Below are 16,383 nucleotides of genomic sequence, written 5' to 3'. Positions count from 1 at the left end.
CAGATAGATCTAGACAGGCAGATAGATAAATAGATGATAGATAGATATATAATAGATAGATGATAGATAGATAGATAGATAGATAGATAGATAGACAGACAGACATATAGATAGATGATAGATCTAAGATAGATATATAGATAGATTAGACAGACAGACAGACAGATAGATAGATAGATAGATAGATAGATAGATGATGGATAGATAGAAAAGCCATTTATAATTGGGACACAGTCAAAAGTAGTGAGGCAACTAATGATTGGCAAAAACAAAGAACTACGTATATATTGTGTATATATATATAAATTAAAAAAATGCCCACTTACAGGTTCTCTCCCTTTCTGGAAGCAGTCGTCAACTTGTTGATCACTGCTTGGCCAATGTATCTACGTAAGAGAAAAACAGTTTATTTAGCACTTTTATGTTTCACATAAAATATAACCAAATAGTATGTTCATTGTTTCATTACCCTAAAATTCTAGATAGCTTAGACACCATGATTACCATCACTTAAAAAAAAACCTCAACACATGTTAAAGCAAACTTTCAAGGTTAGTAACAGTCTTACAAATAGCTCTGATACTTCTGCTGGATTTCTGTGAAAATCAACAAAACAATCTTTTTTATAATTTGCATATTGATATGGATTAATACTAAGGTGAGAACTGTTATTTAGGCTGCATATTATTTTTACATAGCTTGTAGGCAAACTGCAGAATCTTACTGCTTAGACTGGTATAGGCATGATGCCAAAATAATCAATTTAAAGAATGAACACTCCCCCCACTGGATATGGGATTTATATTTGTGGAAATTCATGTTCCATCATAATTGTTGATGAGTTAAAGTATAATTCTAAACTATTAAAAAGAAAGGTAATTTTGAGTACTTAAGAAAAAAAAAGCTGTTCTAGAAACACATGTAATTGTATCCCTGTAATGGCAAGAATTCAGATTACTCTTCAAAACACTTTAAATTAAAGGTGCATTAAGACTAGCAAACCATGAAATTCTTGCAGGAAGTAACTGGCAATTATATTGCATTTTTGCTTACCACATACCAAGAGTACAGTTAAAGCCTTTACTGTAATAATATGTTGGAAGAAAAAAGAAATGAGTCTAATAATATAACAATACTGAATTTTGCTAAGGTTATGAACCAGAAATAACACCAATGCATAGTCATTGCATTCCATTTAGTAAAGTTTCCATGATTCCGTGATCATATGCAAATAAATATTAAAGGGATAGTAAAGTCCAAATTAAACTTTCATGATCAGATAGGGTATGTTATTTTAAACAACTTTCTAACTTACTTTTATTATCAAATTTGCTCTTGGTATTCTTAGTTGAAAGCTAAACCTAGGTAGGCTCATATGCTAATTTCTTGAAGGCCGCCTCTTATCTAAATGCATTTGATTTTTAACAGCTAGAGGGAGTTAGTTCATGTGTTTCATATAGATAACATTGTGCTCACACATGTGAAATTATTTAAGAGTCAGCATTAATTGCCTGAAATGCAAGTCTGTCAAAAGATCAAGAGATAAGGAGGCAGTAAAAAGGCAGCAAAAACTTAGATATAAGGTAATTACAGAGGTAAAAAGTATATTTCAATAACAGTGTTGGTTATGCAAAACTGAGGAATGGTAAATAAAGGGATTATCAATATTTTTAAACTATAACATTTTTGTTGTTTACTATCCCTTTAAGTTTTAGGTTTTGCTTAATAGGGAAATCAAATGTTACAGTGCTGTACACAAGTGACTTATTATTTCATAATATGTATGACAACAAATATTTATTGGCAACAGTATCATTTAAGTCAAGTTACATCTGTACAATATAGTATTCTTCAGGAAAGGCTCTCTTTTTTAAATAAAAAGTGTGCATCAGTTCAGTGTCATATATCCCAGAAGGTTAATTTTCCCAACAGGGGCTGTTCAAGACTTGAAAAACTGGGTGTTATAAATAAAATTATCACTAAGATCAGTAGTTGAAACTAAAACGTTTCAACACTAGTATGGCAGCAGTGTTAGCAGCAATGTTATACATTGTTGCAAAGACTGCTGCCAAAGAATGCTAAAGACACACGCATGCTTCTGAGCTTCTATGAACCTACCAAAGTTTACCCTTCAGCAAACTATACCAAGTGAACTAAGAAAATTTGAAAACAGAAGCAAACTAAATTAAAAAAATAAAATAAATCTGTCTAATGAAATTTTAATTTTAACGTCCCTTTAAAGGGATAATAAGAAAATACTAACCTGTTCTAAAAGAGATTTCATAGAGAGTGTCAAAAGAGAGTATTAAAATAGTGAATCTAGCACACACCAATAGCATATACTTAAAACTATTGATGTGTTTGTAGATTGCTTATATTGTTAGGTATTTGATATGTGATAATTGTTAAAATACTTATTTTACAGTGAGATTAATCACTCTCGAGTGGATGGTGAAACTGATACTTTCAACGAAAGACCTTTACCACAAGAGCTTTTAGTTTGCTGGCAGCAAAAGAGGACTATTCTGTTTAAAGGTTCCCTAGTCACAACCTGTTTATGCTACAGTCCTATAATAATTTGATAGTGTGTTTACAAAAAAGTATAATCTTACCTTTAGCAAGGAACAGCCAAATATATTCATTAAGGAATGCAACATTAAGAGAAAGTATCAATGTGATGAATATCTTATTATCTAGAGAGTTACAACTGCTCCTTTCAATTATGAAATACTAGATCTGTAAGGCTACAATGAACACAATAAGCTTGGTATAGTTGTTACAAGTTATCATGTAAAAAAAAGTGCTAAAGCAAAGGGCGTAATGAATAATTGAAGGGATATGAAACCCAAAACGTGTCTTTCATGATTCAGATAGAGCATGTGATTTCAAACTACTTTCTTATTTAATTCTATTATCCATTTTTCTTCCCTCTATTTTTGGTATATTTTTTTGAAAAGCAGGAATGTATGTTCAGGAGCTGGCCCTAACCCTAACCCTAACTAAACATAGTATTTAGCATAGCCTGAGTGCTAACCTGAGCTCTAACCCTAATCCAAGCCCTAAACCTAAACCAACCCATAAACCATCCTTATCCCTAAGTCTAAACCTAGCCCTAACCCAGCCTTAGCCATTAGCCTAAATCTAGCTCTAACCTTAACCCCTTAATGACCAACGACATGCAGGGTACGTCCTAAAAAAAAATACAGTTAATGACCGTGGACGTACCCTGTACGTCATCAGTCTGGGAAAGCTGTGGAAGCGATCCTGATCGCTTCCAGCCATTTTCCAGTTATTGCAGTGATGCCTCTATATCGAGGCATCCTGCAATAACATCCATTGGCCATCCGATGCAGAGAGAGCCAGACATCGACCCAGTGATGTGGAGGGGGGCGGGATCGTTGGGGGGGGGTCGCGGGGGTGTGCAGGGCCGCGCGCGTGCCCCTGGGGGCGGTGGCGGGTGCGTGCACGGGGAGGGAGCGGGTGGGAACCACTACACTACAGAAAATGTATATAGTATAAAATTGATCAGTGGGAGGAATTTAAAAAAACAAAACAAAAAAAAAAAGATAAATCAGGGGGTGTTGGGTTGGTCTGTGGGGGGAAGCTACACTACAGAAAAAAAGGGGGGGGGGAAATAATAAAAACACATTTTTTTCTGCAAACTGGCAAACTGTCAGAACCCAAGATGGCTCCCAAAAAAGACAGAGGGGGAGGGTTAGAGAGCTGTTTGGTGGGATCAGGGAGGTTGGGGGCTAAGGGGGATCCTACACAGCAGCATATGTAAATATGCTTATAAAAAATAAAAAAAAAATTAAAGATTCCTTTTATTTTAGTACTGGCAGACTTTCTGCCAGTACTTAAGATGGCGGGGACAATTATGGAGTGGGGGAGGGAAGGGAGCTGTTTGGGAGGGGGGGTGTGATGTGTCAGGTGGGAGTCTGATCTCTACACTAAAGCTAAAATTAACCCTGCAAGCTCCCTACAAGCTACCTAATTAACCCCTTAACTGCTAGCCATAATACACGTGTGATGCACAGCAGCATTTAGCGGCCTTCTAATTACCAAAAAGCAAAGCCAAAGCCATATATGTCTGCTATTTATGAAGAAAGGGGATCCCAGAGAAGCATTTACAACCAGTTGTGATATAATTGCACAAGCTGTTTGTAAATAATTTCAGTGAGAGACCTAAAATTGTGAAAAAATTTACTTTTTTTTAATTTGATCGCATTTGGCGGAGAAATGGTGGCATTAAATATACCAAAACGGGCCTAGATCAATACTTGGGGTAGTCTACTATACTACACTAAAGCTAAAATTAACCCTACATGCTCCCTAATTAACCTCTTCACTGCTGGGCATAATACACGTGTGGTGTGCAGTAGCATTTAGCGGCCTTCTAATTACCAAAAAGCAAAGCCAAAGCCATATATGCCTGCTATTTCTGAACAAAGGGGATCCCAGAGAAGCATTTACAACCAGTTATGCCATAATTGCACAAGTTGTTTGTAAATAATTTCAGTGAGAAACCTAAAGTTTGTGAAAAACTTTGTGAAACTATTTTTTTTATTTGATCGCATTTGGCAGTGTAATGGTGGCATGAAATATACCAAAATAGGCCTAGATCAATACTTTGGGATGTCTTCTAAAAAAAAAAGATATACATGTCAAGGGATATTCAGGGATTCCTGAAAGATATCAGTGTTCCAATGTAACTAGCGCTAATTTTGAAAAAAAGTGGTTTGGAAATAACAAAGTGCTACTTGGTATTGCCCTATAACTTGCAAAAAAAGCAAAGAACATGTAAACATTAGATATTTCTAAACTGAGGATAAAATTTAGAAACTATTTAGCATGGGTGTTTTTTGGTGGTTGTAGATCTGTAACAGATTTTGGGGTCAAAGTTAGAAAAGGTTTTTCTCGATTTTTTCTCATATTTTATAATTTTTTTTATAGTAAATGATAATATATGATAAAATTAATGGTATCTTTAGAAAGTCCATTTAATGGCGAGAAAAACGGTATATAATATGTGTGGGTACAGTAAATGAGTAAGAGTAAAATTACAGCTAAACACAAACACCGCAAAAATGTAAAAATAGCCCTGGTCCCAAACGGACAGAAAATGGAAAAGTGCTGTGGTCCTTAAGGGGTTAAAGAACATGACACAAAAATGTTAAATCACTGAAAAGTAAAAAAGCATAACTATAAAGAGTTGTCAATAAAATATCACATAAACATCTCTATGTAAAAAAGAAAGATATTTTATCTCAAAAATTCTTCATCTCACCAGAGTAACTGCTCTGTGATCTTTGATATTTTTACTGCATCCTTAAACCTAGCATTAACGTTAAATCTTATTCTCAGAATTAGCCAGGAGCCTAACAGAACTGTATACATGACCGTAACTCTAATTATAACCCTGGCCTTAACTGTAATACTAACCCGAAACCTAACTAACGTTAACCCTAGTTCTAAACTTTGGCTTTGTCTATAAACCTACCTGTAACCCTAACAGCTAAAATATTGCAAACTATTTCTGTCTATGAGATCTTTAACAACAACATTTATACACAAGGATAATACGGCAAAAGATCTATGACCATGAGATTGTGAACGAAGGCTAGCAGCTGTGGTTGGAGAATTAATTTTACTCAGTGGCCCAGCCCATTTTTAAACAAAATGAAATATAAAAATATGTATTTGATAGAAAATGCATTAACGTCTCATCCCTTTGAACAGTAAAGTAAAGTAAATAAATAAATAACATAACATAACTATCTTTTGGAATGCTATTTACTAAATCATTGACCAGAATATATCTTATTTATGAAAGTTGCGTAAAATAGTACAAAAAGACTAACTATCCATCTCTTATTAAAATGACAATTTAACACGGCACATCATTAAACAGGATAGACTACAGGATTGTTGAGATTAATCCGCAACTGATATGATTTACTTTTAATAGCTTCACATATCTGAAATAAGCTTTTTAGAGCATAAAACAAAGTAAAAAATGATTTGTTTGTGATTCATTTGAGGTTTTTGTGCAATGGATCATTACAGCTTAAAACTGCAGACATATTTTTAGTTACCTCATCAATTTAAAGCTTTTCTGAAGTAATCGCTGAGTAGAGATTAACATTAAACATTTTAACAACTTTGAGCATTTACTTATTTAATTCTGTACTATAAAGACTTAAGCTCAGATTTATTATGAGCAAATAGGAAATCAGATATTTATTTTCAAAATGTATGCAGCGAAATCCACTAGAAAATGAACACAATTATGGTTATGAATTATTAGAATCCTTTGTGAAAATAAAATATGCTTACTGAGGCAAGTGCTATTATATTATTTACTGTGTGAAAACATTTACAAGTCTGTCAAACAAAGTATAATTGGTTGATATTTGAGCCTTTTTTTTTATTCAGACAATTTCCAGAAAATATCTCAGTTTGCATTTTGTCCTTGGAGTGTTCTGACAATATTATTCTTCAGTTATGGAAACCTAACTATGGCTGAATTTCATTTTGTGCAATTCAAGGTCAGGCATACCAGATGCACACAAACACACACACACACACACACACACACACACACACACACACACACACACACACACACACACACACACATTTTTATAATATACAGACCATATCTGATTTAATAACTTAAACAGTGCACTGGCAACAAACTGGAATAGATTGAACAGTGAGTCCATACATTTAATGGCAATCCCTTGACTCATTTAGAAATAAATGATAGTCTAGATGTAACTAACAAGAATATGTATTTTGTAAGCTTTTTTATATACCACCAGGTATAATTTATTATTATTATTTTTTTATTGAGGTATTATCGGCAATAAGATACAGAAAATAACAAAGTATCATATTTATTATAAATACAAGCATTTTCATTTAAAAAAATAAAATAAAAAATAGGGTAAACCCATTACCCAGATTAAATACAAAAGAATGAGAATACTGATGTCATACCATAGATTTAAAACTTGGAATAAAGTCAGGAGCATCTATCTTGGTAAAACATGTATAAAACATAATCGGCAATCTTTGACTCTACAATAATTAATTTTAACCTCAAACATATAGGGCCAAATAACAAGTGGATCGCTAAATATCGCTTTGATGAAAGAGATATTTGCGCTTCACTGTGCAATACCAGCGCACACTAATGTGCACTGATATATCAAGTTTTCGACAAAAACATTGAATGGAAACATTGCACTCTTATACACAGCATCTGAACTCACGCAGCGCAGGGGGCAAGTAGCAAAGAGATGGGCAGCAATGTTAAATATATATGTATTTGCTTATATACAGATATATGTGTTTGTTAATATGTGTATATATACACATATTCACTTATAAATACATATGTATATAAGCATGTACATATATATTTAATACTGCCATCTTTATTTTTAAATAAAATACACTAGACAGTATTTTGGGTGCATTTGGGGCATATTTATAAAATTAACAAGAGGTCTGACCTGTGGGTAATTTTATAAATGCTAATTGCTTCCGCAAGCTTGCGTTAGCAAAAACCAGCCACTTGTAATGGCTGGTTAATTATTGCCCTCCCGCAAACTGCAAATTTTCCTATTTGCGGGAGCGCAATTATTTAGTGCTCCACTTATAATCTAGCCCATAGTGAGGCCCCCTATTAAAAATTATGTAGCCACACTTGGGCCATTAGTGATCACTCATTGGAATACTAGAGGGGATATAAAAATAAGAGAGAACACCCCTAAGATACATGTTCAGGTCTATCATGGACCTATTTAAAAATATTTTAGGAAAATAAATAGGGGGAAGGTATACCCCTTTGAGGGCCTGGAATATATAAAGGAAGCTCTGTAAATATTATCTGGTGAGCATGCTAAAATAAAATGTGCTAAGAAAGGTGGTAATTAACTTATTGTACCGTGCTTAAGTCGAAGAATAAAGTTAATATTGAAATATAAGAAATCTGAGACCTATACTCTTGTCAAGAAAAAGGCTCAGGTAGACCTAAAACACGTAGAGGTGTTCCCTGATTGGCACCTGTGAATTTTAGTTTATTTGTGGTATACCAGACACAGAGGATCGTTTAACTGATTAGCATTGTGAAGGACTGTGGAGGTTTTGGTATCCGGACCAAGTGAGGAACCGCAGTAAGACAGCCAATCTAGCCCAGTCCAGAATTTATTGTCTAACTACTATACAATTCATTCACAAGGAGAGATTAGAGGAAATGAAAGAAAAAACAGTCAGCAATGGACTGACCATGGAACTGCTCACTTGAAGGTATTAAACAGTTACCACACCTCTTAGAGTGACAAATGTCCAATTACATCATACTTTCGGAGCACCTACTTTTACTATGTATTTATATTGTCACCAACTATCAAGTTTTAAATAAGTTTGATAGAGCATAGGGTTTTAACGCTGTGGAACCTTACTTTTTACATTGTATGATTATTCAAATGTTTTATTACACTCAGTATTTTATTATCTATATCTAAGATACATGTGCTATAGATCTTGATCCAATGCTAGATTTGTATATACCTTCAGAGAGGGTTTTAACTTAAATGTGTGATTGATTTACTAGTTATTCCAATAAGGATACCAGCGCTGGTTTTATATATATATATATATATATATATATATATATATACAGTATATATTTATTCTGTCTTTAATATTTATTGTGTATATTGTATATTTTATATATATTTTATTAAAATTATTATTGATTGGAAGACCTTGACTGCTTTTTTAGCGCTACTCCTGTGTGTTTTAGTATTAAAGCTTACCATTGGCATGTCCAAATACCGATCCTGGAGCATACATAACCACTGATTGGTGTGTACACTTGTTGCATGCATTTGCCTATCAAAATCATGCAAAATGTATATAAACCAATTAGTGGCTATGTAGAAAGATGTAGATCTACAATTTTATATAGAAAATTGCCTAAAATTGTGTGCTGAAACTATACAGCAAATCAAACAATAGATGGTCCTTTAAAGGACCAGTAAATACAGTAGATGTGCATAATCAACAAATGCATAACAACACAATGCAATAGCACTTTAGGGGTCAGTTTATCAAGCTGCAGTGGACAGGGATGTACATATGCACCCCTGTCCGCTGCAGCTCGCCTCTGGCTGGCTGAATTCCACTGCCCGAATTCAGATTTGCACAAGAACGCAATTTTGCACGTTTGTGCAACGTCTCGCCCCCTGCCTGCACACAGCCAATAATGCGTGGGCAGGAGATGTCAATCTCCCCGGTCAGATGAGACCAGCAAGATTGAAATCTGCAACCTAAGAGGTGGCGAAGAGGTTAGGGAAGTAGCGGTATTGTGAGAACCTGCAGTTGTAGGGGGGCGAAGGCTGGTGAAGCCTTTGATGACCCTTAAGTCTGAACTTCAAATGAGTAGTTTTCAAACAAATTTTAAAGTTATGGGCCGATTTACTATGCCCCGAATGGGGCCAACTCACCCTGTTTCCCCGTGAGCCTTCAGGCGATCCGGAAACAGAAGTTAAGAAGCAGCAGTCTTAAGACCGGTGATCCTTAACTGAATCTGCCGCCTCTGAGCGGCGTACAGCAATCAACACGATCGAATCTGCAGGGGCGGCATTGCACAAGCAGTTCACTAGAACTGCTTGTGCAATGCTAAATGCCGATAGCATATGCTGTCTGAATTCAGCGATGTCTGTCGGACATGATATTCTACAGCGTATCATGTCGCACAGACATTGTTAAATCGGCCCCTATGTCTCTTTCTACTCCTCCTGTATCATGTGGCAGCCATCATCCAATCACAAATGCATATATGTATATTCTGTGAGTTCTTGCACATGATAAGTAGGAGATTGTGATTCAAAAAGTGTAAATATAAAAAGACTGTGCACATTTTGTTAATGGAAGTAAATTGGAATGTTTTTTAAAATTGCTTTTCTATCTGAATCATGAAGGGTTAATTTTTACTTGAGTGTCCCTTTTAATATTTACAGAGAGCAAAATCAAGCAGCATGTGCCTACACAGTGTAATATTTAGTACGTTTCCTTATAAATCTTCTCTTGCCTTTCAGATGTATTGTCCATTTTTTTTTCAATATATATTTTAATGCAAAGCAGTTCATCTTGGCAGGATTCACAAGACAATCAAAATCACTTATCCAACACATATTGAGAATTACACATGCGTTATATGATGTGATGCACAGTTTAAATTATACCTCTTTGTAGTTTTGGCTAACTTGCTCCAAGCTAAGAGAATACACAAGATCTTTGCCTCCCACATACAGTCTTTCTTGATACTCATCCAAAAACATGATACGAAGGTTAAGAAATCCGAATGGGCTGTTGAAGACTGACGTTCTGTTTAAATCCCAGAGCTCTGAAACACAAACCATTAAGTAAAATGTAAATAAATATGTAGCTTAAATTGCCAGTATTACATAGTAGATAGGGATATATACATTAGAATAGTTACAGTTATTTAAAATGTTCAGTGAATTATGAAATAGTAAAATAAAGTAAATGTGAGCAAGTCATATTTTTTTAAAATACATTTTTAAGAGGAATAGAAATCTAGAGATTTTACCTACCACAGATAGCTACTTTATGTATAAACTGTCTGTTTAAATGCTTAACACATTCTGAATTGTATAAATATTTTTATACTGCTATAATTGTTGTTATTGTTTGCAAAGGGACAAAAAAATTTATTGTGCTGGAGGCATGAGTAAGGGTAAACATTAAAGCGGATTCATGACAAAATATCCGCTTATTTTTCAATGCTTTGGATAATACAACTTACATTATAAATAGTTATTAAAAAGGACATTTTACCTCAAATATTTATCTCCAGAAGTCAGACAAATTAAAGAAAAAAATGTATATGTTTAGCACATCTTTTATTCAATTGTCTGGAGAATAGTGGGCATTTGTTTTTTTTGGAAACAAATGTTAACTTTCCATATATCAACTATTTCATGTGGATATTGAATGTAACAAACATTGACATCCAAATGATGTTTTCAATGTAGATTCTCATAAATTTTAGTGTTAGTCTGTTGGAACCAGCATTGGAAAATTATATTTGATTGGTAGGGTAATTGTCATGGAGACTATGGTATCATTATAAAGGTCCTGGAGAGGACACACCCCATGCATATTGTCTGCCTCATCATGTGCCACAACAGCAATAGTGGGATTATAACTATCACAAATCAATTTGCTATTTAGCTCCCACTAACTCTCTCTTCACATACCCTTAATTTCTGCTGTCACAAGGAAGTGATCTGCAGCCTGAATAAACAGGCAGGCAGAGTGAGCGATACCTTGCCAGAGCTTCAGCTGGTTCTCCCACTGTTACTTTATGATTGGCTGTATCAAACAGTCTGTTTACTGGTTACCCACACCCCTGATGCAATTATTTTATTAAGCAAGCAGGTGAAGAACATTCTTATTAAATGTTGCATATGATTCTACTTTTGGAGACCGTTTTAACAATAGTCTATAAAGCTTACATAATAACACTGCATTTACAACCACATTCACAAGTATGTACATATGTAATTAAATATTTTTTGAGGAGTTTAGAATTATCTCAATCAAACTTAAGCAAAACTGGTTAAATTTACATTAAAACCACAAACAGGTACTTAGTTGTTCTTGTAAAAACTTGAAGTAATGAGCAACCATTGGATTTTGGGTATTATTTTGTTGATGCTGTGTGTCATAAAACCACACACTATTAGTAATGGGAAGCTTGGTATTTGTTTTGACGCAATTACAAAATATTGTTTTGATCGTTTTGTTCAAAAGCAAGTTTTGAGAATCCTTCACTTTATGCTCTTTCTAACTTGAGGGATTATTTATCCAATTAATCGTTTTGTAAAGAAAATGCAGAATATGGCCACTGTAGGCAGTATTTGGCTATTATCAGCGATGGATTTATTAAAGTTAAAGTGCAACACATAAATATCTGTACAAATCCAGATATTTATGTGTTGCATTTTAAAACAAATTAATCTGGCATCGAAAATAGCTACTGCTCTCGGATATATTTTGAATAATGAATAATGCACATGTCTAGAATTTTCTATAAAACCATAAAAGTCTACATGGATTTTTGTAGAAAAATAAAATTTGATAAGCTTTCTACACAAAGAAACATAAGCATATATTTTGAGGGCAGATCAAAGGCTCAACAAGTCTGCCCATATTTCCTGTAAAGTGTAAGCTTAAAGGGACAGTATACACTCATTTTCATATAACTGCATGTAATAGACACTACTATAAAAAAAAAGATGCCTAGATACTGATATAAAAATCCATGATAAAAGACTTACTTAGAAACTCTCAGTTCAACTATGTTGAAAAGTTAGCTGGAAAGCCCATTGCAAGTGGGAAATAAGACACTCCCCCCTTCCCCTTCTTTTGCATATGAAAAGACCCTTTACACAAATAGGAGTAAGCTGGAGAAGGTAGCTGACGGTATTCACATCAAACTTTTTTGGCTTGGTTAGGAGCAATGTTATTTAAAAATAAGCAAAACTATACATTTAAAAAAAAACAAAACTTTATGGGCTATATAAATAGATCATCTACAAAACATATATGCAAAGAAAAAATGAGTGTATAATGTCCCTTTAATTATTTTGTACTAGTATAGCAAAACATTAGAATCCAGCAGTGGGAGAATAAAATTAAAAACAGTGCTTTATTAAAGTACAAAACATTAAAATGAAAAAAAAAAAATGCAGTGCAAGATGTTTAGACAGGCAACAAGCAAGTAGGTTATCCTACGCGTTTCATGCAGGAAATTTTTTGTCAGGGATTCATTTGTTTGTAGTATAGTAGTATGCTTATACCAAGCATTCTTAAAGTCTCCCACAGTGTATTTTATCATATCACCTATCCCTCTACTTCCTTTTAAGCGATATATATTAAGGTCATTGAGTCTTTAATACCTTAGACAATGTACCATTTAGTAGCCCTCTTTAAACAGATTACAGCTTATTTATACCCTTCTGGAGTCGGACATAAGGCCTAAAGAAAATGTGCACAGTGCTTAAGAACAGGCTTAGCTAGAAATTTGTAAAATGGCATAAGAACCTCACTATTTCTGCTGCAAATACCTCTACCTATACAACCAATCATTATACTGGCCTTACTTGTTAGCTTGTACATTTTAAATACGTTTGCTAATTGAAAGATGTATTTTTATTGGCCTATTTTAGTATATTCACTCTGCAGTGTTCTCTCACTTATATGCACTCTTCTATTTCTCCCTCGCAATGCTCCTGTTTCTATAGACAGAATAGTAAAAATTATTTTTTATACCTCCCTGCATAGTAATAATATCTCACTTTATCCCTACAAAATGAAAAATATTAGCAACATTTACAATTTATGAATATATATATATTTATTTATATATATATATATATATATATATATATATATATATATATATATATATATATATATAAAACGAATTATATAGTTATAAGTATAAAGCAACAATACAAAACTAAGCATAAATGTAGCCATTCATAGGGATTAACGATCCGGCCTAACGATCCCCTGTTGATATGTGAAAAATAACCCTGACACTTGTAGGGGTTGTCCCTGGAAGTTGCAAAATTCCTCCTATAGAAAGTAATGGAGCTCACTGGAAAAAGAAACTTCACTGTGAAAAGCAAAGTTAATTGGGAGCAGGGGGCACACTTTAAAAATTAAAATACCACTTAATACAGAGGAATTGAACAATTGACAAATACATGATAAAAAGGCAATGCAAGAGCACATTGAATTTCAAATGAGCAGTAGAATATTTTCTTGCAAATTTAAAAGTTTATCCAATTGTTCTTGCCCTGTACCATGTGACAGCCATCAGCCAATCAAAAAGTACATATTGTGTACTTTTGCTCTTGCTCTAAAGGCCCTGGAGCCTCAGAAAGTGTACATATAAAAAATATGAATGTTTTTGATAATAGAAGTCAAAAGTAGGTCACATTTAATCTCTACTGTAGGCTATTTTTCAGTGAGAAACCCACACATAAAATATATTTGTGTTTTTCAGCAGACCCAACAGATTCAAATTTGAATGTTATTTTTTGAATATGTCATGACGTGAGAACTGTGCAACAAAATTTGTGAAAAAATGTATATTTTTATGAAATGTTTAATAAATAAGGTTGCAAACAATAATGTGTGTGAGTGTTTTTTTTTTTTTTTTTTAACGTAACTTTGATTTGCATTTAGGGACTCCCATGAGCTTCTATGCAAATAAATTACATGTATTTATTCTAGGTGATCACTATTACCAAAGTGATCACCTGACTATTAAAACTTATATATGGGCTTTATTTTAAAGTGGAATTTCTGGGATTTAAAACAAGGGGCCTGTTATAAGGGTATAAAATAATAGAAAACAAGGTTGAAGAGAAAAGTGTGTGGAAAGAAGTGGAAAGAAAGAAGGGGCTATGTTCATATAAATTAGGGAATTTTGTTATATTTATAAAACTTTGATTTTCACATATAGGGCTCCCATGAGCCTCTGCTCAAATATACACACATTTGTTCATGTCCCTTTAAGTCTTGTGCAACTACTGTACCCTTCCGGGTTTCTGGGGCTTGGCCATGTCAACGGCTACCTCATAATTCCTGGGAAGTGGGCAGGGGGGCTGCGATTAGCCTTGAACGCAGCCCCACAGGATGACGACACAAGGTCATTATATGCGCAGAAAGCATTGTGTATATGACGACCACATATTTTCACATAGTGTTAAAAAGTTTTCTATCAGGTTAAGCATTTTGGGCATTTTGACACAATCTCAACAGCAAGATCTGCTGATGGAAAATGTTAAGAGAATATGCCAGACCTTGCAAAGAACTCTGATGGAATGCCCCTGTTACGCAATAGAACGCCCTTGTTAGTTGTTACACAATAGAACGCCCTTGTTACGCAATAGAACTCCCTTGTTCAGCAATAGAACGCCCCAGTTCAGCAATAGAATGCCCCAGTTCAGCAATAGAAAGCCCCTGTTCAGCAGAGGAAGGGAAATTCATTTTACAATAACGAAAACTATACCCTATGAATTTCTTATTATAACTAAGAATTTCACAACATTTTCTGCATGTACAGTTGTAGTTTTTGCAGAACTATTTATTTTTTAATTTAAATATGATTTAACAATACAATTTTTTGTATTGTTTTTTATAGTTTTTATGTCAATATTTCATTTATTTTTCTTATAATATTTTTAAATAATATTTTATTTTGTGAGCCCTATTGTAATATATGCATCTCCTTTACAAACTTAAATGCGGGAACACCCTATAAGTAGATACAATAATCTCAAGGTAAGAAGTGCCTTTATAGCATTGTACTGGAGAGATTTCTTACAGAATCTCACAAGCCCAGAGACCATTGACTTCTAGTAAAATGCAGGCAATATTTGAATAATAGAATATTCAACACATTAAAGCATTTTCTTTCTACATTGTTATGTCCCTTTAAAGCAGACATCCTCAAACTTGGCCCTCCAGAGGTTTTGGAACTACATTTCCCATGATGCTCAGCCAGCATATCAGCTGGCTGAGCATAATGGGAAATTTAGTTCCAAAACCTCTGGAGGGCCAAGTTTGGGGATGTCTGCTCTAAAGTATATTTGAAAGATCTTACTATGGGTCAAAATCCAGTTACAATTTGATTACACTCTCAGCATTTTATACTTGATGCAAATGTCTTTCAATGAAACTCCACCCACATTTTCTTTATATGGAGACGCCTATCTGGACTTGAGTCTGCAGAAGGGCTTGCTACTGTCAATATGTTAACAGCAGAAGAGACAAGATAACAAACTGCAAATTAGATGCAGATATATGGCAGGATTAGGCTTCTTAAGCTTCACATGTATTCTTTTTTTCCAGGACTGGAATATCCATTATTTTCAGACCTGAATTACAGGAAAAGGGGCAATATAAATAATGAAAGTATATTGCAAAGTTGTTTTACTGTGTATAATTAAGCATTTTATATTACAATTTTATAGAGTTTATAAAGCTTGGTACCCCAGGTCAAGTCACAGGATCAGAGCCCATCAATCTCATTCCGGAGTTATATGTTTTATACGTTTTAGTGATGCTGACTGCCCCCTTATTTCAGTTCTTTTGACAGACCTGCATTTTAGCCAATCAGTGCTCACTCCTAGGTCACTTAACGTGCGTGAGCTCAATGTTATCTATATGAAACACATTAACTAATGCCCTCTAGTGGTCAAAATGCATTTAGATTAGAGGCAGTCTTCAAGGTCTAATAAATTAGCATATGAACCTCCTAATTTT

General features: G+C 34.2%; 1 protein-coding gene across 1 annotated transcript in view; it reads right to left on the bottom strand.

Moving 5' to 3' along the window:
- Positions 1–16,383, bottom strand: part of SEMA3E (semaphorin 3E) — a 291,573-nt gene that overhangs the window by 138,887 nt on the left and 136,303 nt on the right. Inside the window, exons 2-3 of the mRNA XM_053716512.1 lie at positions 10,260–10,420; positions 327–386 (exon numbers count right to left, since the gene is read on the bottom strand). Of these exons, the coding sequence (XP_053572487.1) occupies positions 327–386; positions 10,260–10,420 (221 nt within the window). The remainder of the gene's footprint in view (positions 1–326; positions 387–10,259; positions 10,421–16,383) is intronic.

Source organism: Bombina bombina, chromosome 6 (genome assembly GCF_027579735.1).
Source record: "Bombina bombina isolate aBomBom1 chromosome 6, aBomBom1.pri, whole genome shotgun sequence".
In the NCBI taxonomy this organism is placed as follows: Eukaryota; Metazoa; Chordata; class Amphibia; order Anura; family Bombinatoridae; genus Bombina; species Bombina bombina.
The sequence above is the reverse complement of the archived record's forward strand: the minus strand, read 5'-3'. Positions and strand labels throughout refer to the sequence as shown.